The sequence below is a fragment of the Trichosurus vulpecula genome, chromosome 3, assembly GCF_011100635.1.
Source record: "Trichosurus vulpecula isolate mTriVul1 chromosome 3, mTriVul1.pri, whole genome shotgun sequence".
Taxonomy (NCBI): domain Eukaryota; kingdom Metazoa; phylum Chordata; class Mammalia; order Diprotodontia; family Phalangeridae; genus Trichosurus; species Trichosurus vulpecula.
Genome location: NC_050575.1, coordinates 294,685,782 through 294,711,642, shown reverse-complemented (window position 1 = coordinate 294,711,642; position 25,861 = coordinate 294,685,782). Strand labels below are relative to the sequence as shown.

At 40.8% G+C, this 25,861-nt stretch overlaps 1 protein-coding gene across 1 annotated transcript in view; it reads right to left on the bottom strand.

Moving 5' to 3' along the window:
- The window catches only part of LOC118841232 (tumor necrosis factor receptor superfamily member 10A-like), a 47,789-nt gene that overhangs the window by 2,603 nt on the left and 19,325 nt on the right, over positions 1 to 25,861 (bottom strand). Inside the window, exons 2-9 of the mRNA XM_036748620.1 lie at positions 6,383 to 6,485; positions 5,776 to 5,904; positions 4,362 to 4,476; positions 3,909 to 3,985; positions 3,722 to 3,826; positions 2,379 to 2,416; positions 1,576 to 1,770; positions 660 to 732 (exon numbers count right to left, since the gene is read on the bottom strand). Coding sequence (XP_036604515.1) covers positions 660 to 732; positions 1,576 to 1,770; positions 2,379 to 2,416; positions 3,722 to 3,826; positions 3,909 to 3,985; positions 4,362 to 4,476; positions 5,776 to 5,904; positions 6,383 to 6,485 — 835 coding nt within the window. The remainder of the gene's footprint in view (positions 1 to 659; positions 733 to 1,575; positions 1,771 to 2,378; positions 2,417 to 3,721; positions 3,827 to 3,908; positions 3,986 to 4,361; positions 4,477 to 5,775; positions 5,905 to 6,382; positions 6,486 to 25,861) is intronic.

Sequence of the window (25,861 nt, the reverse complement as noted above, 5' to 3'; positions counted from 1 at the left end):
TGTAAGACACAGCTACTGCCCTCACAGGGCATACAGTCTAGCTAGGGAAAACACAGCAGTCTGCTGTAGTAAATGCCATTTGGTGAATGCCAAATGAATGCTACAGACTGTGAGCACTTCAAGGTTTTGGGAATAGGGGTAGTCATTGTGGGTTGGTATGGATCCAGACAGGCAGGGAGTGGAGAGGAATAATAGGAGGAAACAACAACAAACATACTGAGCTTTTTCTGGGGTCTTTTCAACTTCAGTTTCAGTAACTCAGCAGCAATCATTACTGCTTGACCCCTGCACATTCAGTCCTTCAGGACCCCAGCCCAGCAGCACTAAGCAGTCTGGGTGAGATGAAGTGGAGAAACTTGAGGGGAAGGTGTCAAACATCCAGCCCCTGCAGCTCACAACACTCTAGAGTACAGCAGGAACCGGATGAAGATGGAATTGGGAAATATTTAATAAAATATATCAAAATATAATTCAACATAGACAACATTACATTTTAAAACTAAATTAAAATGCAGCCCACAGGGATCCTTACGTATGCTGGTGGTGTCTATTTGTGTTTGACATCACTGGTTTAGGACGTCATCTTCAGGTCCTCTGCTCCCATGCACCCATCCCACGCCCAGGACTTTTAAAAGAAAAAGAGAAAAAAAAAACCTTACTCTTGATATGGTCACCATCAGCTGGAAAGAGTGACTTTGGATTGACCTGAGGAGCCGTCGCTTTTGCCTGCTCCTGCAAGAGAGAATGGGAAAATCCACGGCAGTCAGGAGGCCAGGGCTCCCAATTCTATGTACTGTGTGCTGCAGTGTACTGTGTGACATTGAATAAAAACATCTCCGAACTTCTCTAGGACTCAGTTTCCTCAACTCTAAGACATGGAGAGTTATACCCATCCTGCCTATCTCAAAGGGGTCATGAGCAGTACCAGAGAAATGTAATACTGAGTCCGCACTTCTCCTCTGCAGGGAAGCCAGTTCAGGTCCATTCCCCTCATCCTTGGGGGACCCTGTCTGCCCGCTGATGTGACCACTGCGTTACACCTGGACATATAGGGAGGTGGCAGTCTCTACTTCAAAGGCACCATGTGGCCAAGGAGCCACGAGGCATGGTACAGTGTGGTGCCAGGGCCTTGTAAATAGGTTCTGCTACTTACTAATAATGATAGCTGATGGCGAGTATTTATATAACACTTGAGGATTTGCAAAGTGTTTTACAAACATTATCTCATTTATCCTCACATCCACCCTGGGAGGTGGGGGAGGGGAAAGGGTGCTATTATTATCCCCATTTTACAGATAAGGAATCTGAGGCAGACAGAGATTAAGTGACTTACCCAGGGTCACACAGCCAGTTGGAGGCTGGATTTGAACTCAGGTCTTCCTGATTCCAGGTCTAGCACTCTATGCACTGAGCCACCTAGCTGCCCTGTGTGACCTTAGGTAAATCACTCAATTTGTCCAGACCTCAGTTTGTTCATCTATAAAATAGAGGGGGAGGAAGTGGGGGAGGGCCCACGGGGTGACTGTTGAGCTTCCTCTTTCAGCTGTAACTCTCTAATTCGATGATCCTACTCACCAGATGATACCCGTTCTGTGCTGAGGTGTTGGGGATGGTTATCACTGCCATCAGCTGCCCCAGATGTTTATCTCCTTGATTCTCAGGGGAATCTGCTTTTCCCTGAAGATCATCTGGCGTCTCAACATGTTCATTGTCCTGGGCCTCGGGATGCCGTGCGTGATAACTACTCCCCAGGAAGGTTAGTAAGTATTCCTTGCCACAGAAAAGGAGGTAGTCAGATTTCAGAAGTCATAGGCCCACAGGGGTGGGGGGATTCTCTAAAACTACCCCAAAGTATGGGCTTTTCTCTCTTTTTTTCTCCATCAGGTGCTATGCATGCCTGGCCCAGGGAGGGGTATAGGGGCAGGCAACACTCCTGACCCATCACCCTGGGGAAGTTTCTTGGTCTAGGCTATAGTTATATTTCCAAAGCAAGAAGAGGGGAGGTGCTGGGGGGAAGGAGATTGGTGTTAACAGTGACAGGGCAGAAGATAGGTGGGTGTTAGGGAAGGGGTGGGGAAGAGAGGAAGTTGCAGCTCTCAAAAGGGCCCATGTGTCACCTCTGGCACCATCCCAGAGACTGAGGCTCCTGCTTGGGAACTATTTATAAAATCCCTTGAACGTTCAGTGGGTTAACCCAGCAATGTGACCCCAAAGTGAGACTGCCTGAGGCAAAATGGTCAAGCAAAGATACTGAAGAGATGTATATAATTTTGGACCCTGAAAGATGTGTACCCCAGATGTGCTTCAGTGACTGCAAGGGAGAAATTCTGCAGCCCATTTACAAATAAACAAAACACACAAATATAACTGTTTCTCACCTTGAAGTCCAAAGGATGCCTGGGAGATAAGTTATCAGCTAGAAAGGAAGGAGAACATGCCTGATCAGGGGGAAGCTCTCCATCTTTCCAACAATATCCCATCAAGGGTGCAGGATGTTACTGGGTATGGAGTGAACATTTAAATAACCAGATATCACCTGATTAAGTGAAGAGAGGCAGAGAGCAGGAGAGAGGGTTGCTTTTCTAGCTCTCTAGATCTAGTAGGGATGTGGGGGGAAAACAGATCTTAGGAGCAGCTGGAATGGTTTAAGGAGACTAGTCCAGTGAAAAGGAGGCAGTCAGATTTCAGAAGTCGTAGGCCCATGGGTGATGCTTCTGTATAACTACTCCCAAAAGGTGAGGTTTTCTCAAGCAACAGGAGAGATATCACCCAGTAAGGGAAGAGATATTGACCTCTCCACACCTGAGTTTCCTTATCTGCAAGATTCCACCTTTAAATCTGTGATCCTAAGATCCTTTCATACTTCTTCTATCTGAGCTTTGTGCCTCCTGTCCTGTCAATCAATGAAGCACAAAGCTTTTCACTAACACTTCCTACCTGCCCAGCACTGGGCTCAGTGCTATGGGGGGAAGGGACTGGAGGAGGAGAAAGGGCATAAATTAAGGCCCAGTTCCTGCCTGCACATAACTTAACTGGAAAGACAAAACAGACAGGTATAAAGCAATTAGCCAATGATAGGAGATAATAAACAAAAATCAGCATACATTCAAGTACTAAAATTGTGCAGCACAGATGTGGTTTGTTGTAGGAGTTGATAAAGAGATGAATAACAACTGGCATTTATACAACTCTTTAAGGTTTACAAAGCACTTTATATATATTATCTCACTTAAGCTTCACAAAGATCCTATGAGATAGGTCTGGTAGGTTATTTATTATTCTCCTTTTACAGATAAGAAAACTCATTATGTGGCTGAATAAAACTGGAAAGGCCACCTCTACGGATACCCTGCTGGAGACCCTCAACGAGATACACCAGAGACTATCCAGAACAATCTTACAGCCATCTGCCACCTACCAGAGGTAATGCCTTGCTCATGGCTACATAGGTTATAAGCATCAGGGATGGGATTTGAACTCAGCTCATCCTAGGACTGAGTTAAGTTTCCAATCCGTTAGATCACTTGACTTAATATAGAAGGACTGGGGAAGGTTTCATGAAGGAGGCAAGGCTTGAGCTGAGTCTTGAAAAATGGATATGTAGGATGCATACAGGTGGAGAGGTAGATATATGTGTTGGAGGGGGAGGAGGGAACAATACAACATGAAAAAAGGGAACTTAGCCCGCTCTGTACTCCTCACATCAAGGCTATCTCCTTACCTTTAGAAACGGCACAACAAATGCACCAGAAAAAACTGCCCAAAACAACCACCACGATGAATACTACTGCCAGCAAAGGAGCTCTTATCCGAGGATTTCTTGTGTCTGAGGACAGAAAAGGAATGGTGAATGTGTGTACTTGGACCACCCAGCCCCCACCAACTACTCGTATGTGCTGTGTGAGTACCTGATGGCTGAGGGTTGTCGCACTTCAAGTCACTCCAGGGGCTGCAAGGGCTGACTTCTACCTTCCCTTCGGGGCACCTGAGCATAAAGAAATAGGAAGGTCTGAACCAGATGCAGGCAAAATCATTAAGAAAAAGTAATGCAGGGCCAGATTCAGAAGATGGGCAAAGGAGTGGTGCTGAGGCTGGGAAAAGCCAGTCATGCTAAACTGGTTTCAACCATCAGGTGAGATCTGAGGATATACCCTCCCCCAAAGCAGAATAGTAAAGCTGTTTTGGGAAGAGAAACAGAGTTTATAGATGAATGGCCAGACCTAGAAGTACTTGAAGAAAGAGAGAGAATGATGACTATTTGCAGGGAAGAATGAAGGGGAAAAGGGACTGATGGAAAAGACTTTTCCTTTGTCTCCCACCAGTGATCCCCAGCTCTGGGGAGACCCTCACTGGGCCCTTACTTGGATTTGCACTTCCTGCAGATCTCGCAGGGATGGTCTTTTGGACAGAAGGTGCCAGACTTGCAGTGACACTGGGTATTTCGGGTGGTGTTACATCGCATTGCTTCTTCCTGGTCTAGGGACACAGAAAATGAATTATGTCTGGAACCTCATCTTTCCTTTCACCCTCCATGGCCAGTCAGCTCCAAACTTCTCTACCTCCTTTGCTGCTCCAGGGCAATTCAGTTCAGCCCAAGAAATCTTTATTGACGATCTTCTGTGTGTCCAGTATCAGGCCTAAGAATTAGGCCCCATGGGCATGAGAGATAGAGAGACACACTCCAGGGAAGTCTACAGTACAGCCTCTGCCCGAGAAGCACACAACTGGACACAAAAAGAGGCGGCTAATCAGACACTGCTTTGTTTTTATTTTTCAAGGGCCAAGGTGAACGGCACAGATATAGAAGGTCATCAGCAACGAGATGGACTAACTACGGGAAGGTTGCATCAAGTGGGGAGCCCTTGATCTGGGCCTTAGAATATGGTAGGATTTGGGGCCCTGGGTGCACATAAAATCGATCAGGACTGGGTGCAGGATATTGGCTATTATACTGTTGTAAGGTAATACGACAAACATACACACGTGTATATTTATGTATGCCTGCACATGCACAGGTATAGATACACATGTATATTTACATATGTATATACATGTATGCATATATACACATTTATACTATACTGTACATTCATATATAAGTGTATATTGTATTTTATAATATGTGATTATATAATATGTAAATAATATATACTATATATAGCACAATCCTTGGCACACAGTGGGTACTTAATAAATGCTTGTGGCCTCGAGCTCATTTACCAGTTGTTCCTGATACAAGGAGTCATATCAAAGTTGGTTGTAAGCATTCTGCACACTCAAAGGACAGATGATAGGAGGAATCCACGTAAAATCAGGATCATTGTGAAATACATTCATTTTCAGAAAAGGAAGCATGGAGAAAAAAGCCAGACTCCTCAAATGCTACACGCGCTCCCTCGGATTCCATCTGCACTCGTTTGCTGAGCTATCAGTAGTTTCTTTTGATAATGCGCTATTGTTTTTTCATCATAGGAACCAAGTTCTAATGCTCAAAAGCTGTTTGGATTTAGATTCCCCCTCTGCTATCTGCTGGTTAAGGGTAGAAATAATCTTGTAATTCACGTTCCTCAACCGATGTTCCCCAAACCCCAGCCCTCCATCTCTCCCCCTCTGTGTGCCCAGCTCTGTTATCACCACACTGTTAGGACTGGGAAAGACTTCAGATATCGCCTAAGTGGACTCCTTCATTTGACTGATGAGGAAACTGCGGCCTAATACTCTTTCCATGATACCACCCTGTCTCTGCTCTAGCTCCGAGGCCACCATCCCCAGTACCTGGCCTGCAGACCCGACAAGCGATACAAGCGGGAAGTCCATTGGGGTACTCTGTAAAGTTTTTTCCATCAACGCAGGGCATACATTGTCCTGTTGTGTTAGGCGTTGAAGCAGTCTGACGGTATTGTCCTAGGAGACAAAAAGAGTAAGGTGTGACTTTTTCTATGGCTCACTCAAATAGGACTTTAGGGGTTCGAGTTATGAAAGCAGGAAAGTCATTAGCAAAATCAACTATGAAACCCTTACTTTCCTCTAATCATTCCCCCCCTGGGTACAGGGCTTCACCAGTGCAGAATAACCTTACCTTCCCCTACCACCTTCTGCTTTTCAGTTTATGCATTTATTTTCCCCTTCCCGCCCCCTCCATTAGACTATAATGGGCAGGGGTTGTCCTATGCCTTTCTTTGCACATGCAGCTCTCAGCATAGAGCCTGGCTTATAAATGCTTATTGACTCTGTGTCTGATAGACAAAGGGCTTAGAGCTCCCTCTGTGTGCCCAATGCCCTAGGCACGGGCAATGAGGACAAAAGACAGAGAACTGTACTCATCCTCTATCCTCTTTCAGAAAATGAGGGAAAAGAGGTAAGAAATTTTTGCTCAGAATACCTGGTGGACACTGGACATTCAGGCCATGTCTCTGGCATCGTAGTGTATCTGCTTCATGGCAAGATACTCCTGACTGAGTGGTGGCAACTGAATCAATGAGGAACTGTGGAGACAGAGAAATGAGGATTGGCATGAACCCAGGTCCCCCCTCTCCTTCTCTGGTCCATCCCACTCTCCATCCCTACATCATGCTTGGTATGTTAAGTTCAATCAAGTTAAACAGCAATAACTATATTAACTGAATTGATTTTAAAGGTTTGTTTTTAAAATTTTTGTTAATAATGAAGGTCTACACAATCTCCTTGATCAGCAGCAACAGAGTATCTCTCAGTTTTGCCAGTTTGAAAAGCAGGCCCAAATATAAGCAGACCAAATCAATCAACCAATCAACCAATCCAATAAAGATCGACACAAAATGTACTCATTTTCAGAAAAGAAGGTGAGGGAAAAAGCCAAATTCTTCTAAAGCAACTGACCTGGAACTCTTGTCTCTATAATTAGTCTTGTTCCCTGTGCTGCAAAGTTTCTGCTCCTTTTGATAGTTTTTTATTGTTATTTTTAATCCTAGGAAACAAGTTCCAGCATCTCTCCATCTCAAATGCTTTTTAGGCTTGCTCACATTCATCTCTAATGAGTTTTCCCAATTCCCTCTATTAGACATTTGCACAGGAATAAAAAAGAGATATTGCCAGTATCCACTCCACTCCCAGTCCTTCAAGGCCCTCCTCTCTCTCCATCAAGAACCAACAGGAGGAAGCCTGTAAGCAAAGAAGACAATGAACCATCCTTCCTTTGCTTGCAATGTATATGTGTGTATATGTATGTATGTATGTATATATGTATTTTAATGTCAAGTGCTTTGCAAACCTTAAAAAGCTAAATAGAGTGAACCTTACTCTCATCAGATTTGGCTTAAGGAGGGAATAACATACACACTCAACTGGGTATCTTACCCTACAAGAAAGTAGGGGGGAAGGGGATAAGGGGGTAGATGATAGAAGGGAGGACAGATTGGGGGAAGGGCTGGTCAGAAGCAAACACTTTTGAAAAGGGACAGAATCAAAGAAGAAAACTGAATAAATGAGGGATGAGATAGGATGGAGGGAAATACAGTTAGTCTTTCCCAACATGACTATTATGGAAGTGTTTCACATAATGATACATGTATAACCTATATTGAATTGCTTGCCTTCTCAAGGAGGGTGGGTGGGGAGGGAAGAAGGAAGAGAATTTGAAACTCAAAGTTCTAAAAACAAATGTTAAAAATTGTTTTTACATGCAACTGGGACATGCATGAGATATATAGACAACGGGATATAGAAATCTATCGTGCTCTACGAGAAAGTAAGGGTGAAAGGGATGGGGGTGGTGATAGAAGGGAGGGCCAGACTGGGGAAAGGGACAATCAGAATACATGCCATCTTGAGGTGGGGAGGAGGGGAGAGATGGGGAGAAGATCTGTTACTCAAAATCTTGTGGAAATAAATGTTGAAAACTAAAAATAAATAAGTTAATCTTTTTTAAAAAAAAAACCTAGACAATTACAAGCTATAGAGGCAGCTGGTGGCATATTGCATACAGTGCTGGGTCTAGAGCCAGGAAGACTCTAGTTCAAATCTGGTCTCAGATGCTGAATAGCCACATGATTCCAGGCAAATCATTTAACCTCTGTTTGCCTCAACTGTAAAATGGGGATAATAATCACTCCAACCCCCACCCCCCAGTTGTTGTGAAAGGAAAATTAGACAATATTGTGAAGCACTCGGCAAACTTTAATGTGTAATATAACAGCTAGTTATTTTTATTGTGGTTATTTCACTCAGTCAACAGGCATTTATTATGTGCCATAGGGAGGAAAAATGGCAAAAAACACAATCCCTGCCCTCAAGGACCTCACATTCTAAAGGGAGTAACAAGCATAGTGCTTCACACGCAGTAGGCATCTTATAAATGTTTACTGGCTGACATGTAAGAAATTGTACACACAAGGTATGTACAGGGTAAAAAGGGAAAGCAATCTCAGAGAGAAGACGCTAAAGGCAGGATTCAGAATCCAAACTATCTATATAACAGTGCTAAACCACATCTATGTGTGTGCATGTACGTGGTGTGTGTGTGTGTGTGTGCGCGTGTGTATATAGAAAAGAAATAGAAATCCTTTCTCAGTGTGGGGAACTCCTTCCATCAACACAGATGGGAATACAGAGAAATGAAGTGACTGGCATCACAGAGCTCATGTCAAAGGTGGGATTTGAACTCTGGGTTTCCTGACTCCAAGTCTGGTATCCACGACACAAGAGCTGTCTCTGTCTTGCTTTGTATATATCTGTTTGTTTGTTGTCTGTCCCATTAGATTGTGAGCTTCTTGAGGGTAGGGACTTATCTTCTGACTCTTTATATCCCCAGTATGTAGAGCATAGTGCCTGGTTCATAGCAGCTGCTTCAATAAATGTTTACCGCATTGAAGCGCAAGACCTGCAGCCCACAACGCTCCTGACTGAGGCCCAAACCAGATTAAAATGTAATTGGGAGATATTTAACAAAACAAATAAAAATAAAATAAAACACAGGTAACATTTCATTCTGAAAATAAGTTGACGTGCAGCCTGAAGTGATCTTTATGAACAGACTGGTGGCCCCTGTTTCTATCTGAGATTGATACCACTGCCTTAAACCATGCTGTAATGAATATATCAAAAAGCGAAGTACTGTGATACTTGCAAAGCAACAACTTAAGAATACTACAGAGGCTAGAGAAGAAAATATGGATAGAGAGACGCTGAAGAGACAGTGGAACGCCAAACCCAACACAGAGCAAGAAAACATGAACCATTAAAAGCTATAATGACCAATCTCAGTCCTGAACAAGAGTTGAAAAAACGTACTTTCCTTTGGAGGGAGACCATGGATATAAAATATTGTGTATACAGTCAGACACAGTTGCTGGATGGTTCTGCTGAACTTTTTTTTCTTTATAAAATAAGGAATGGCTTACTGGGTTGGGGTAGAGGGAAGGAATATAATTGGAAATGAAGGTGATGTTAAAATAAAAGATACTGATAAAAACTTAAACCCCTCCCCAAGTTGATATAAATAATAAAAAATGAAGAGGCCTCCTAGATAAACTGATACATCTAGAACATAACTCCAATAACAACAGAGACCCAACCAGACATGGAGAAAACATAAATCAGGAAAATAATCGGAGAAAGCTCAACTGATAGGCAATCATCATACAGCCATCCACATGGTTGCAGAACTCCTTTCTTGCAGACACTCAAAAAAAAAAAAAAGATTCACAACATCAAATTGCCACATTTTTAAACTTTAAAGACAAAACTAGGATTTTAAAGCTGCCAAGAAGAGACAGACTCAGAGGGATCCGTTTATTGCAAGGTTCTGTAGCCTATGGGTCCTGCTTAGGAGAGACTTGACACTAGACAGATACTCTCTGCTCCTAGACACAGACACTGCTGATTCCTGGAAATACTTCATTTCTATGCTTGCATCCTCTATTTGGTTCAGATAAGGATGCCACCCCAGGCAAGTGATCCTGATGTGAAGCCCTTTCCACTTTGCAAGAGCTTTAATCCCTGTCTACATTTCAGATAATTATTAGAAAATTATCTCATGTTTACCATTATTAGAATACTCAGTAATGCTTTGATGAGTACTGGATTAATCTGTAACACTAATAGTCTATAGATCAATTGATAGAACTATAACTAAGGGAGGGTGATGGAAACTTTGCCACAGGGCACTGAAACTTAGAGAGTTCTAAGAGCACTAGCATTGCTTGGGTAGGCAGAAATGATGGATGGGTTGAATGGCACCCAGGAGATGTGCATCCTGCCTGAGGACCCACTGTCTCTCTGCCTCAAAGTCCTTTGCTGGTCCAGAGGCACGGCCACCTGCATCTGCTGAGTGACCACTCCGTCTCTGTTGCCAGGACCCTGGGGCTGCTATCCCTGATAGCTGCTGTCTCACCCCTCTCCTGGGATCTGATTGTTGCCAGATCTGCTGAAGGATCTTCCTGCATTCTGGGGCTGAGGAAGGAAATGAAGCATGGGGACATCTTCTCCAACCACCCTAGCTCCTACTCTGCCTCCTCCTAGGGCTAGTATCAGTGGCATTGTAAGGATGCAGGCCAGACCTCCCCCAACAAAGACTATCCTCAATGTAATCTGACTACAGTCATGCTGTCTGATGTGGGAATCAGGGTCACGTCTTCTTTAAGGGACCTTAGAATCGGGTGGGAAACAAGGAACAAAAAAATTTAATGTGCGAATAATCACCACTTTTGCCCAACAAAGCCTACTTACTCAGCAAGGTGAGATCCAGCTCAGGAGTGTCCCTCTCAGACCTAATCCTCTCCCTCCCCTAGCAATGACCTCCCTGTAAGAAGCCTCAAGTCTCTCCCCTCCTTCTCCTCATTCCCCATCCAAATTGGGCTTCAAAGGTTGATTTAATAAGTTGGCAAAGATGATAAAAAGCAGAAATAGTCAGCGTTGAAGGGACTATAAGGAGAGGGGCACACTAATATACTACTGATGGCACTGTGAATTGGTCCAATCATTCTGGAACACAGTTTGGAATTATATGAAAAAAGTCACTGAATTATTCATAAATTTTGACCCAAAGAAAACAAAAGTTCTTGAAGGCAGGGACTCTTACGATTCTGTCTCACTGCACAACACAAATCCAAAGAATGAGAGGAGTAAGGATTTCCAAAATGCAGTGAGGGCTTGGGGAAAAGGGACCCTGATCCAGACGAATTACAAGTGGATTCTTTCCAAAGTTTACAGTGATATACCTATGCTGCACAATTTATTCTCAAAATATGAGAAAGAAAACACTGCACCAAACTTCATTGATGAGACAAATATAGTCAGTATTACAGTATATGTTGACTTAATTTGGAGTCTCTTTGTAGAATTCCTCTACTTCTTCATCCTCTGTAACAAATATTCATGTGTAAGCTGCAATTATCTTCATAACAGCCTTTTTGCAAAAGTGCATCAAAAACACTGAAATATAGTATTAACAAATATCCCACAAAATGATCTATCTTATCTTTCGATGCACAATAAAACCAACTCTGCCAACTCCTTTTTTTTGCCTCTGGGGAGAATCAACAAATCATTCCTCCATTTTGCAGCAACTTCCTTTTGTCTTCTAGTTTCATTTATATCAAGAATGTCAAGGTTGATGATGACTCAGCACCTCCAAGATTCCGTCTGCTCTTTGGTCAGTGGATGCCCAGGTCACTGTTGACGTATCTGGTATGATGGATGACTCAGAGCCCCAAAGTTCAAACAAACAGTCCTTTTATCGAAATCGCATTCCAATACCTTCATGTAGAAGCAATTATGTAAGTGGTTAAAAAGCAGTTCAGGAAGACAAAAGTAATCAGAAATTCTGGCAACAGTCAGCTAAGTGGTAGAATGGACAGTGTGCTGGACCTAGAGTCAGGAAGGCCTGAGTTTAAGTCCTGCCTCAGATACTTGCGAGTTGTGTGACCCAGTTACTTCACTTTGCTCTGGCTTAGTTGCCCCATCCATAATATGGAGATAATAAATTATCTTAGTAAATTCCCTGGAATAGGTCCCCTTCTTTCCTGTGACACTGTTATCACCCTACTGCAGACCGTCACCACCTAGCACCTAGATTATTGCATTAGCCTGCTGGGGTGGGGGGTGCCACAAGTCTCTCCCTACTGTAGCCCATTCTCTATTCAGATGTCAAAGTGATCTTCCTAAAGCACAGGTATGACTATGATACCCATTCCAATCAATAAACTCCAACAGCTCCCTATTACCTCTAGGATCAAATACAAAATCCTCTGTTTGGTGTTCAAAACCCTTCCTAATCCGCCATCCCCACCCTCACCTTTCCATTCATGTTGTTTAACTCAGCCTTGGATACTCAATACCTTCCCAATTCCTTCCTCTCCTATTCTGATTAGAGGATAGCATGCTAAACTCCTCCCAAAGCTTTCCTTTATAGAGGGCAGGGCCCTGGACTTTTGGAAACCTGCAGCTCTGCTTGTTTTGAATTCCATGGAATAAAGTGCCCCCAGTTGGGTCCTCCCAGGTAGGACCTCTCCTGCTTTCCAGCATCCTTCCCCTATTAGACTGTAAGCATCTTGAGGGCAGGGCCTGTCTTTCTTGTTCTTATTGGTATCCCCAGGGCTTAGCACAGTGTCTGGCACATAGTAGACACTATGTTTGTTGAATTGAAAAAAGTTCTTACTCCTCACACTCCCAAATACTCTGTGATCCACTTGACACCAGCTTTCTCATTGTTTTTCATACAAGAAACTACATCTCCCCATTCTGGGCATTCTCCCTGGCTGTCCTCCATCCCTGAAATGCTTTCCCTCCTCATCTCTATCTCTTGGCTTTTCTGGCTTCCTTCAAGGCCCAGCTAACATACCACCTTCTACAAGAAGTCTTGATGGTAGTGCTTTCCCTCTGTTGACTACTTTCAATTTATCCTGTAGAAAACTCGTTTTGTATGTAATTATTTGCACATTACCTCTTCCAGTGGGCTGTGAAATCTTACAGAACAGAGGCCACCTTTTGCCTTTCTTTGTATCCCCGGTGCTTAGCACAGGTGATTAATAAATGCTGGTTGAGGAGTCTGAATGCAGATTGAGGCAAACTATTTGCTCTTTTTTCCTTCTTTTTTGGTTTTGTTTCTTCTTTCTCGTGATTTGTTCCATTGGTTACAATTCTTCTTTACAACTTGACTATTGGGTAAGTAAGTTTAATGTGAAGGTATATGTTGAACCTATATTGGATTATGCTCTGTGGCGGGGGTGGGGGGGAGGGGGGAGGAGAAAATTTGGAACTCAAAAACTTGTGGAACTGAGTGCCGTAAACTAAAAATAAAAAATAAATTAAAAAAAAATAAATGTTGGTTCACTATCTCCCAGGTCTCCTAAGAGGATAAAATGGGGGGGGGGAGCCATTACCATGCCAAATAAGTTATCACCAATGGCTGACCTTGAAAGACCGTTCCTCAGAAAAAAAAGACACAGTCTAGAGCCAAGACCCAAGTCAAAGCCTTTCTACCTCTTCTAGCACCGTAATTCTGGCAGGGCTTTCCCTGTGGGCCATACTACTGAGGAGAAATTTGAAGAACAGAGACAGAGGTAAAGTCGTCCTTCGTTCAAGAATCTCCCTCCCCCTTTTAGTCCCCAGACACTTTTTCTTGCTTCTGTTTCCATATAAGATAATCTGCCATTTGGTCTGTGCAGATGAGGCTTGGAGATGCCCTGAGAGTAGAAGGGCATTGCATTCCATTGTCCAACGGTATCTCAGCCAGGTACTAGGCTGCATCTCAGCCCTCAGACTCCTGCCCTGGTCACTGAGATGCTTTTATCTCTCCCACCCTGATCAGCTACAACATAATGAGGTACTGGCAGAGATACTGGAGGAGGATATTGTAATAATAAAGCATAATGTGGTTTCTTTTTGGAGTCTTTATTTTTCTTTCTAAAGAAGACAAAAGGAGCTTGGATCCCTTGCAAAATATGCTCTTTGTCGTATCCTCCCTAAACCTTGTCTTAAAAAAAAAAAAAAAGCTTTTAAATTTTAAAATAAGAACCTGTTGACCCAAGTTACTCTCTAAGAAGTGAAATATGTGGGGCTAGATAATTTTGAGGAAGGAAAGCCTTCCTGGTAACTATATTCCCCTTCCCCAGTTCCCTTTAGTCAGTTGGACTTGGGGGCTGGAGAAAAAGGAATACATAAAATATTAGCTATCATTTATTAGTTGGCACTTTAAGATTTACAGACCATTTTAAATATACTGTTTCATTTGATCCTTACATCAGTTCTGTGAGGTAGGTGCTATCATTAAACATATTTTACAGAAGAGAAAAACTAAGGCCCAGTGGTGAAACAACTCACCCAGGGCGACATGGTGTCTGAGGCAGGATTTAAACTCGGGTCTTCCTGACTTCAAGCCCAACTGCACTCCTTAGCTGCCTACTGATTCTATATTGTTTAATATCATGTATCCAAACATTACTTATGGTGACACATTAGTAATGGAAAAGTGCCTGAGAGAACTGAATTTTGATGATGTTTAGTTATGTTCTTGGGCTTCTTTGCTAATTCATGACACCAACTTACTGATTTCAGTATAAAAGGCAATTTTGCTTGTTGGCCTATCTGATTTATTGGCCATTCAGGATGCATTTCAATGCAATGGAAGAGCAGATGGAATTGGAATCTGGGTAAATTTCTCACAGGAAGAACAAATGAGGAATACATCATTCACTTCCCATTCCTCACTTTTGCAAGTGGGTTATTAAAAACCAAATAGGAGTTTGCTCAAGACACTGGCAATCTGTAGGTTGGGATGCCAAGTACAGGGCATCTCCCGTAGACATCCATACTTAACTGCACAGGCCACATCCAGCTCTTCTGATAACAGCAACACCATGGCCTGCTACCAACAAGGGATGTTCTTTTTTCCATGGGTGGGAATAAATTTGCCTTGCAGAGTGTGACGTTGTCAGAGGAAGAGAAATGAAGGCATCAGTGACCAGAGCAAATGTCTGAGGGCTCAGAAGCAAGTTAAGTACCTGGGTGAGACACCATTGGACAATGGAATGCAATGTCCTTCTGCATCTCCAGGCCTCATCTGCACAGCCCAAATGAAAACAGAAGCAAGGAAAAGTATCTGGGAACTAAGAGAAGTAGGGAAATTTTCTCTTCTTTTCTTTTTTTTTTTTTTGAGGAGGGAAGGCAGGCCAATTGGGATTAAGTGACTTGCCCAAGGTCACACAGCTAGTAAGTGTGTAAAGTATCTGAGGTCACATTTGAATTCAGGTCCTCCTGACTCCAGGTCTATTGCTCTACTCACTGCACCACCTAGGTGCCCCAAAATTCTTTCTTGAAGGAAAGACTACTTTACCTCTGTCTCTGTTCTTGAAATTTGTCCTCAGTAGTATGATCTAAGTGGCTTTTCAGTAGTTTCACATTTTGTGGTTCAGTCGTTTTCAATCATGTCCAATTCTCCATGAGTTTTCTTGGCTGGAGTAGTTTGCCATTCATTTCCTTCTCCAGCTCATTTTACAAATGAGGAAACAGACGCAAACTGGTTTAAGTGACTTGCCCAGGGTCACATCGCTATCAACTTGTCTGAGGCCAGATTTCAACTCACAAAGATGAGTCTTCCTGACTCCGTCCAATTTCACGTTTTACTCCACTCTTAATGATTTGAACTCCAGATAGTTGCACTTTTGGAAAAAAAAACAGCTATTCTAATATCTTAAGGCGAATATGACTTTCCCACAGGGACAATAAATAGTCTAAGAGGGAGTTACATTTCTAACCAAAGACTCAATACCCAACTTTTTATAGAAATAACCACAAATGCCACATTTAATCAGTTTGAAAGGGCAAAAATGAAATTCTGAGGAGGCTTTACATAAAATTGGCTGCCAATTGTGGCTCTTCTCTCCAGGGCCTAAAAGCCCCATTTCCAGCACAGACACACGGAGGATCTGTTCAGAGTGAGACTCTGTGGAAGCTTGGCTTCAGGTGGCGCTTTATCTATCTATCCTCATTTCACAATAACCTTTTTCTCTTTGGAGCTTATGCTACTCTTTCCCACAAAAAGGTCATAGAGACACCCACATATCCATAGCAGTACTAGTAACAAACGGAAGAACAAAACTAGGAAAGTCAGTGCTCTGTGACTGGAAAATAGCTGAACAAATTGTGGTATAGGAATGTCATAAAATATTACTGTATTGCAAGAAATGAGGACTTGAAGAATTCAGAGAACCACAGGAAGACTTGTATGAACTGATGCAGAGAGAAGGAAACAGAGCCAGGAAACAACAGAGACAATGACAGTAATTATATAAATGAATAAAAAACATTAAAAGGCATCAGAATTTAGATTAAATATAATAGCTAGTCTTGGTTTTAGAGGGCTAGTGGTAAACACAATCGCTCCCTCTCCTTGACAGAAGAGTTAGAATTAGAGTATATCAAAACAATCCTGAGATTTCACTTCATTCCCAGAAAAATGGCAAAAAACAACAAAAGATGGGAATAGTTATTGTTGGAGGGGCAGGAGAAAGATAGGCACACTAGAAGTTTGTCGGTGGAGCTGTGAGTCAGTGTAGCCATTTTGGAAAGCAGTTTGGAACTATGCAAATAAAAGGACTAAAACGTCCAACCCTTAAACCCAAAGATTACACTAGTAGGTATAAACCCCAAGGAAGTCAATGATAGGAAAAACGTTTCCATATCCAGCAAAATATTTAAAGCAGCACTTTTTTTGTGACGCCAAAGAAATGACAACCAGGTGGCACAGTGGACAGCATGCTGGGTCTGGAGTCAGTAAGACCTGAGTTCAAATCTAGCCTCAGACATTTACTAGCTGTGTGATGTTGGACAAGTCACATATCCCCATTTGCCTCAGATTCCTGATCTGTAAAATGAGCTGGAGAAGAAATGGAAAACCACTTTAGTATCTTTGCTAAGAAAAATCCCCCAAAATGGAGTCATCAAGAGTTGGACTGAAAAACAACAAATGACATCTATTGATTGGAGAATGGCTAACTTACGACACATGGATGTAATGGAATATTACCATGCTGTGTAAGAAAAGACAAATATAATGAACACAGAGAAGCCAGGAGAGACTTAAGTGAACTGATGCAAACTGAAGTAAGCAGGACCAAGAGAACAAGATGAACAATGATAACAACAATTTAAATGGAAAGAACCACCAGATTTAAAAGTGAATATTATAAAATTACAAAGAACAAGCATGACCCCACCCAAAGAAGGGACATGGGAAGCCACCTTTCCCCACTTCTTACAGAAGTGGAAGGTCTACAGGTACGGTATAATGTATTCATTTTCAGACTGCTTTGATGTATTGTTTGGTTTTGATGATTTTTTTCTCTTTTTCTTTTATTTCTTAAAAAAAAATTATTTGTTATATAGGATGGATCTCTGAGAAGGAGAGGAGAGGGGGATACAGGAGGAAATTGAGGTGTTGTGAAAATAAAAGAGCAATAAAAATTTATTTTTAAAAAATATTAAGGCCATTTGACAAGAGCTCTCTTGGTTCCATATTTTAAACCTTCTCTGTATCATCATTGCTCATCCTTTCCTTCTTCACTTTGGTCATGAAAACCTTCTCATTAAGGCTAATTCCTGTACCTGTGCCCTTAATCACACTACCCACCCAGCTCCTACAGGATTTTACTCCATTAGGCATCCCTTCTTTCTCATGCTTCTTTAATGTCTCTCTCTCTCTCTCTCTCTCTCTCTCTCTCTCCGTTTTTTTCCCATTTGCCTATAAACATGCTTAAATCTTTCTAAAAAAATTTTTTAAACCCTTTTGCCCTACTGAGCTACTATCTCAAACTACCATTTCTCTCTTCCCCTTCACTGTTAAACTTCTTGAAAAACTGTCCACACACTAGGATTTCATTTCCTCTTTACCAATTCTCTCCTCACTTGTCATTGTGACCTCCTTTCTGCCTCCGCCACTCCGCTGAAACTATTCTGTTAAAGGTCATGGATACCTTCCTTTGTACCTGAATACCTTCTATTGCCAAATGCAATGATCTTTTCTTAGTTCTCAGCTTCTAAGACATCTATGAGCCTTTTAAACATCACTGGCCACTCTTCTTACTCATGCTCTTTTCTCTCATCATCAGAAACTCTTGGTTTTCCTCCTACCTCTTAAACCCAAATTCTTACCCTTTGCTGATTCTATCACCTCACCTTGAGCTATCTGTGAGTATGCTCCAAAAATCTGGGCTTGGCCCTTTCCCCTCACTATGCTCTATCCATCAGCAAGCGCAATCACTCCCAAAACTTCCACTGGCACGTATTTGGTGTGATTTATAAATCATTATTGGTAGTCTTGACCTCTCTTCTGATCCCTGGTCCTACTTACTTCATTCAATTCACATATATCTTCACATGCTTCTCTGTATTCATTATATCAGCTTTTTAGAGCACAGTGATATTCCATTACATTGATGGACCACAACTCATTTAGCCATTCCCCCATCAACAGGAATCTACTTTGTTTCCAGTTTTTCACTAGGAAAAAAAGGTGTTGCTATAAATATTTTGGTGTATATGTGATATTTCTTCTTATCAATGACCACCTTAGGGTATGTACTTAGCAATGGAATGTCTGGGTCAAATGTCAATGGACATTTTAGTCACTTTTTCTTCCTGAAACTTTTTTTTAACCTGTTAAAATAATTTTATTATGCACATCACATTTCAGAGGATAAGACTGATGATAAACACAACCAATTTATTCTCAGAGAGGTATATTTCCATATGTCCAGAACTGATTAGTCATTTTTTCACTTCCATGTAATTTTACAAGCAACATTTTAAAAAAATGTATTTTTAGGGACTCATGACAAAAAATGCTATCCACATCTAGAGAAAGAACTGATGGGGTCTAAATGCAGATCAAATCATACTATTTTTCACTTTATTTTGTGTTTTTTTTCCCTTCTTTTTTGGTCTGTGCCTTCTTTTACAACATGACTAATATGGAAATATGTTTTGCAAGCTCACACATGTATAACCTACATCAAATTGTTTACCATCTCAGGGAGGGGTGAGGGAGAGAATTTGAAACTCTAAGTTTTAAAAAATGAATGCTAAAAATTGTCTTTACATAAAATTGGAACATAATAATTTTTAAAGGCTTTTTTGGTTCTTGTTCCTCTTTCAAAATTGCCTACAGAGCAAGCTTACTAACCACATCAGACAACTGGCCTTATTACTTTATAATCAATTACAACTTTCTTCCATGGTCGGACTCCCTTCCTATCTCCTTCCCTTTTAGCTAACTCCAAGTCCTTCCTCTCTATCTACTGCTTGAACCAAATAAAGGCTTTGCAGGCACTAGCCAAGAGTGATCTTTCCAAGAACGAAACTAAAGGTGAAAGTCTAATGATAGCCAGGAAGATGAACACAAGGAATCCAGGAATGAGGCTGACTTAAATTCCTTCTTGAGTGGTGACATGGGTGATATTGTTCACTCTGATTTCTTCATATTAATATAAAAACAGAAGTGGATAGGTTTCCTGAACTGGTGACTTGCTTTTAAGCATCTCACTGAACTGGTTTTGCTGCCAGATTTTGGTTAATGTGGTTGGTGATTTAGGTGGTAAACCACCACTGCAGGAAAAGAAGTAACAGACCCACTCTAACCCTAAGGTCTCATTTAAAACCACCCAAAGACATAAAAAGAGGGTGTGTGCCTGGGGCCTAGCTCCTCTCTTCCCTCTGCCTTTGTACTGTATTTGCAGGGAAACGAGGGTATAGAAAAACAAAGCCAAGAACAAGAGATAGTGGTCTCTAAGCTTTATCACTGTCTTTCCTAGAGACTTCAAATATAATAATAGCTAACATTTACATAGTGCTTTAAGGTTTGCAAAGCATTTCACATGTTATTTGCTTGCTAAGGAGAAAAGTGTTACTACTATACAGATTTTATAGGAGAGAAAGCAGAGGCTCAGAGAGGTTACACAATTTGCCGCCCTTACAGACTTAGAGGTAGTTTTGCGGTTGTTACAGTCATGTGACTCTTTGTGACCTTACTTGGGATTTTCTTGGCAAAGACACCAGAGCGGCTGCCATTTCCTTTTCCAACTGGTTTTAAGATGGGGAACTGAGGCAAACAGACCCGGCCCAGGGTCCCACAGCTAGCAATTGTCTGAGGCCAGACTTGAACTCAAGAAGATGAGTCTGGGGCAGCCAGCTGGGGCACAGTGAGTAGAGCACTGGGCCCTGGAGTCAGGAGGACTTGAGTTCAAATCCAGCCTCAGATGCTTGACGTGTGTACTAGCTGTGTGACCTTGGGCAAGTCACTTAACCCCAATTGTTCTGCCAAAAATAAATAAAAAATAAAAGAAGATGAGTCTTCCTGACTCCAGGCCCAATGCTCTAACCACTGCACCGCCTCGCTGTAACATGTGAAGGGCAAATCAGAACTTGGGTCTTCTTTGCTTCAGTTCCAGCACTCCATCTACTGAGTCACCCAGCTGTTTCTGTCAATAGATATTTAGATGCTACAATGCCTCCTGGGGGAGAGACGGTAGAGATAAGCGGATCCCAATTTGGAAAGCAGCTTTATGCAATGTTTCTGAGTATCAGAACAGAGGCGCTTTTGCCAACAGTATGGATCTCAGCTAATCTCTGCCTTCTCATCTTGTGCCACTTTTATCCAGGGCCTATACATCTTTCATTGGTCCATTCAATAAACACATTTTCTTCTAGATTTCTTGACACTGCACAGATATCAATAGAGCATTATTATTATTATTATTATTATTATTATTATCATTATTCCCATTTTACAGCTGAGGAAACTGAGTCAAACAGAGTTATAAAGTTACTTGCCCAAGATCACACAGCTAGTAAGTATCTGAGGCTGGATTTGAACTCAGGGCTTCCTGTCCAGGTCCAGGTCTCTATTTATTGTGCCATCTATCTGTCCTCTCCTCCCAATACACGCAGCCAAGCCCCTAGTTCAGGCCATCACCACCTCTTACCCAAATTATTACCAAGAGTATTCCCACTCCGATTCATCTTCCTAACAGCTACCAAAGTGATTTTCCTAAAGTGTAAACCATGTAAACTACTCTCCTCTCCCCCCCAAAAATGCTAGTTCCTTACTGCCCCCAAGATCAAAAATAAACTTGGCTTGGCATTTAAGATGCTGCACAACCTCGCACCATTCTGTCTTTCTAGGCTTATGACACATTATGACTCATACTCTATAACCTAGTGAAACTGGCCTTCTTGCGGATCCTCACACACGTGGTATTCCATCTCCTATCTCTCACCCATGTCTGGATTGCACCCCTTATTTGCTTCTGCCTCTTGGAATCACTGTTTTCAGGGCAGCAAAAGTGGCAGCTTCTGCATCAGTCCATCCCTGGAGGCCAGGCCCCTCTCCATCTGCCTCTTCCCCCTTCCTCCTTTAGCAGAATTCAAAAAAGTAGAGGATAGTAGTTATGATCTCAGACAAGGCAATATCAAAAATAGACTTAAAAGAGAAAAAAGGGAAACTACATTTTGCTAAAAGGTATCATAGACACTCATCGATTTAAATATTTAATATATATGCACCAAACATTGAAATACTCAAAGGAAAAACTAAATGAGTTATAGGAAAATACAGATAGTTACCCAGTAATAGTTAAGGACTTTAATGTACTCCTTTCAGAACTAGACAAGTCTAGCAAAAATAAATGAGGAAATTAAAGACTTGAATAGAATTTTAGAAAGAAAATTGATAGGTCTCTGGTGATTACTGTCATTCAGTCAATAAATGTTTTTATCGTTATCATCAATAAGTGGAAACAGGAAGGATTATTCATATTTCTCATCTGTATATGACAGTTTTAAAAAAATTAACCATGTATTAGGGCATAAAACCTTACAAACAAATATAGAAAGGCAGTAACGTTAAAAACATCCTTTATTGACAACGATGCAATAAAAATGATATTCAATAAAGGATCCTCAAAGAAAGGATTAAAAACTAGCTGGACACAAATTTAATCATGAAGAATTGGTGAGTCGAAAAAGTCACAGAAATGTTAGATAATCAGACTATGATGATAAGATAATATAATAAAATTTCTGAAATACAGCCAAAAGCAGCCCTCAGAGGAAAATGTATGTCTCTAAACACTTTCATCAACTAAGGAGAAAAAGAGCAGATTAATGAACTGGGTACTAACTAAAGAAACTAGAAAGCCAACCATTTTTTAAAAAAATACCAAAATAAAAATCCTGAAAAAAATCAAAAAGACTGACAAAAGTGCAACAAAAATTACTGAATTAAAAATAAAAGTAGTAACTATTTAAAAAACACTAAGATAAGCACAAACTAAATTGATTTTTTAAAAACCAAATTGCTTGTATCAAAATGAAAAGTAGCATTCACAATAAATGAAAAAGAAATAAAGGATAATTTAAAAAAACTATTTTGCCGAACTATATGCCAGTAAATGTGATAATTTAAAACAAAATTAATGAATATTTACAAAAATATGAAGTACAAAGGTTAACAAAACAAGAAATAGAGAGTAATTCAATCTCAGAAAAAAGAAACTAAACAAGACAAATGAACACTTAGAAAGGGAAGAAAAAAAGCCTAGGACCAGATGGATTTACAAGAGAATCATATCAAACATTCAAGGAACAAGTAATTCCAATATTACACAAATTGTTTGTCTTAATAATAACTGGTATTTATATAGTGTATTATAGTTTGAAAAGCACATATATTTGTTTATATCTATATATGTATGTATTTTGTATATGTGTATCTCTCTTACATCCCATTTAAGCCTGATAATCCCATTAGGTATTACTGGTGTTATTATCTGCATTCTTTTTTCTGTCTCTTTTTGAATATTAAGAAAGCTATAAACATAACTGACCATATTAATAACAGGAAGAAAAAAAATCATGATTATATCAAGAGACCACACAAAATAATCATATTTTGATTACATAAAATTTGGTTATATAATATTGATTTACATAATGGAATAATTTTGGAATTATTATGTGGAAGTCACAAGTATGTTATATTGTTGCTTTTTTTTCTTTTTCAACGTCAAAATAAGTGACTGGCTTAATGTTTAAAAGAAATGGCACACTAACTGAATAATAAACTGACTTAGGTGTTGGTATGAGTACGAAGTCACTTCTAGATTAACATTAGCAGTATTTTATTTCTCCTAAGAGAGAAGGAAAGAAGAAATAAAGATGGAAAGGAAAGGCACTGAATTGGGATTGTCCGTCAGAGACAAAGTCTACACTAAGAGAACCTGGGTGTTAATCGAAGCTGCTTTTAAGTGGGTGGAATACTTCTTCCCCCAGGGCTACCCAACGACTCAGTTTATTTTCAGTCCCCTGGAGGAGCTGTTATCTAGGCATTTCTAACAACACCAGCTATTCTAACATTATTCATGCTTGTTAATTTACCCCCTTGGGGGCAGAGAAGCTAAAGTAACTGCTACCCTGGGAGTAGTTAATGCACATGTAAAGTGGGGGGGGGGGGGCGGTGATTCCAAGACATAAACATAAGCAACACCATTCTTTATCCTTCATCTTTCAGCAATCTTCTTCCCTCCCCTCAAAGAAACTGACTGACCATAGGACCCAGATATGAAATACTCCAGATGATTAGACCAGCCTTCCACAAAGGAAAGGCAAGGTATAAAGATAAAGTACCAGAGTTGGAGTCAGAAAGGCCTGGGTTCAAATGTGCTTTTAATACTTATTAGCTATATGACCAAATCATTTAACTTCTCTAAACCTGTTTCCTCATCTGTAAAAAGAGAGAGAAAAAAGAATGCAGATAATACCAGTAATACCTAATAGGATTATGAGACTTAAATGGGATGTGAGAGAGATATACATATACAAAATACATACATATATAGATATAAACAAATATATGTGCTTTTCAAACTATAATACACTATATAAATACCAGTTATTATTAAGACCTCAGATGATATCAACTCCTACAGTCCCAGAATACAGGGCATTCATTTCCCTAGTCTACTTATTTCTTCAAATGTTTATTAAACAGCTACTAGGGACCCATTAATGGTGATAAAAAGATTAAAAGCTTCTCAAGATACTTCCATTCTACTGGGTTTAGGAGAGTAAAGGACATCTAACATGCAGACAGTATGATAAAGAACAGGCAGTGATGGGGCTGATAGATCCAGACAAAGAACTCTAGGAACATCTGAAACTGGAAAGAACACTTGTAGCTGGGTGAATCAGAGAAAGTTTTATGAATGAGGTGGAGCTGAGCTAGGGCCTTGAAGGAAGATAGGAATTCTGAAAGGCAAAGATGAAGATGAAGAAAGAGCACAATGCTGATAAAACGGATGGTCATGAACGTATATATTGAATGTAATATTGTGAGTTATGGGACAAGTACAGGTATGCCCCACTTTAAGAAAATTCAATATACAAACTAATATACAAATATACAAACAATATACAAACCTAAAAATGATTTAAAGAGTGATTTTTCTAGGTACATTACAAGGGTTCTTTAAAGAGTTATGTTTAAAATTCAATGTATAGACTTTCATGGGAACATACCTGTTGAGTAAATGGAAGTATAACCTTTATTTATAGAGCATCCTAATGATCTGTTTTAGGTCCTTAGATTATGAGACTGACTCCTGGAAAAGGAGTCGAGAAATCTGGAGTGTATGTTGAGTGGAGGAAAATTAAGGAGATTGCTAGATTCTAAATTAGGACACCTGGGGTTTTGTGCTGGTGTTGCCGCAATCTGTTGTGAGGTCTCATCCAAGTCATTTCTTGCCAGGGGACCTCAGATGTTTCATTTGTAAAATGAGGGGGTCATACCGGATTGCCTCCAAAAGTCCTTTCCAGCTCTAACATTTTCTGATTCTACTACACATTTAGAGATCCATGCCCTGTGAATGTGTATACATCTTTTCTTGTATGCCTATGCATCTTTGTGGGGGGCGGGGGGGGGGGGAGAGGAGCAGCTAGGTGGTACAGTGCACAGAGGAGCAGGCCTGGAGTCAGGAAGATCTGAGTTCAAATCCAGCTTCAGATACTTACTAGCTGTGTGACCCTGGGCAAGTCACTTAATGCTGTAACATAAACTGGAGAAGAAAATGGGAAACTACTCCAATATCTTTGCCAAGAAGTCCGACACTACTGAACAATAACAACAATGAATCTTTCGGGGTGGGGGGGAGAGTTTTTTTCCTGGGTTTTTTTGTAAGAATAATGTTTACAGTGAGAAACGAGGAAGCTGGGCTACATTAAGAAGGCCGCATCCAGAATGAACAGTTATAGTCTTGCTGTATACTCTGTCCCAGTCCAAGTACATCTGGAGCGCTCTGGCTCATTCTGAGCATTGTATTTTGAGGAGGACATTGACGAGGTGGAGGAATGAATGAAGAAACCGCACGTTCAGACCTGTAGAAGACCTAAGGGTCAAGGTGGGGGGAGTGATAACTGCTGTTTTCAAATTTTCAAAGACAGATTAGATTTAAGCTGCTTGTTTCTAGAGGGCAGAATTAGCACTATGAGGAATTTATCAGGAAAGAATAGATCTGACATAAGAAAACATTTTCTAACCATCAGAGGCATCAAAATAGAACGAGCTTCTTTAGAAGACAGGGCATTCCCTGTGACTGGAGGTATTGAGGAACTGGATTACCACTGGTTATGCTCAGAAGGCAGTTAAGGTATATCATCAGTGAGTAGAGTACTTGAGTTGGAGTCAGAAAGACCTGAGTTCATATTCTACCTCAAATACTTATTAGCCATGTAACCCTGCCTAAATCACTTAATCTTTGTCTGCCTCAATTTCCTCAACTGTAAAAAGGGATAATATGGCACCTATCTCCCAGAGTTGTTATGAGGTTCAAATAAG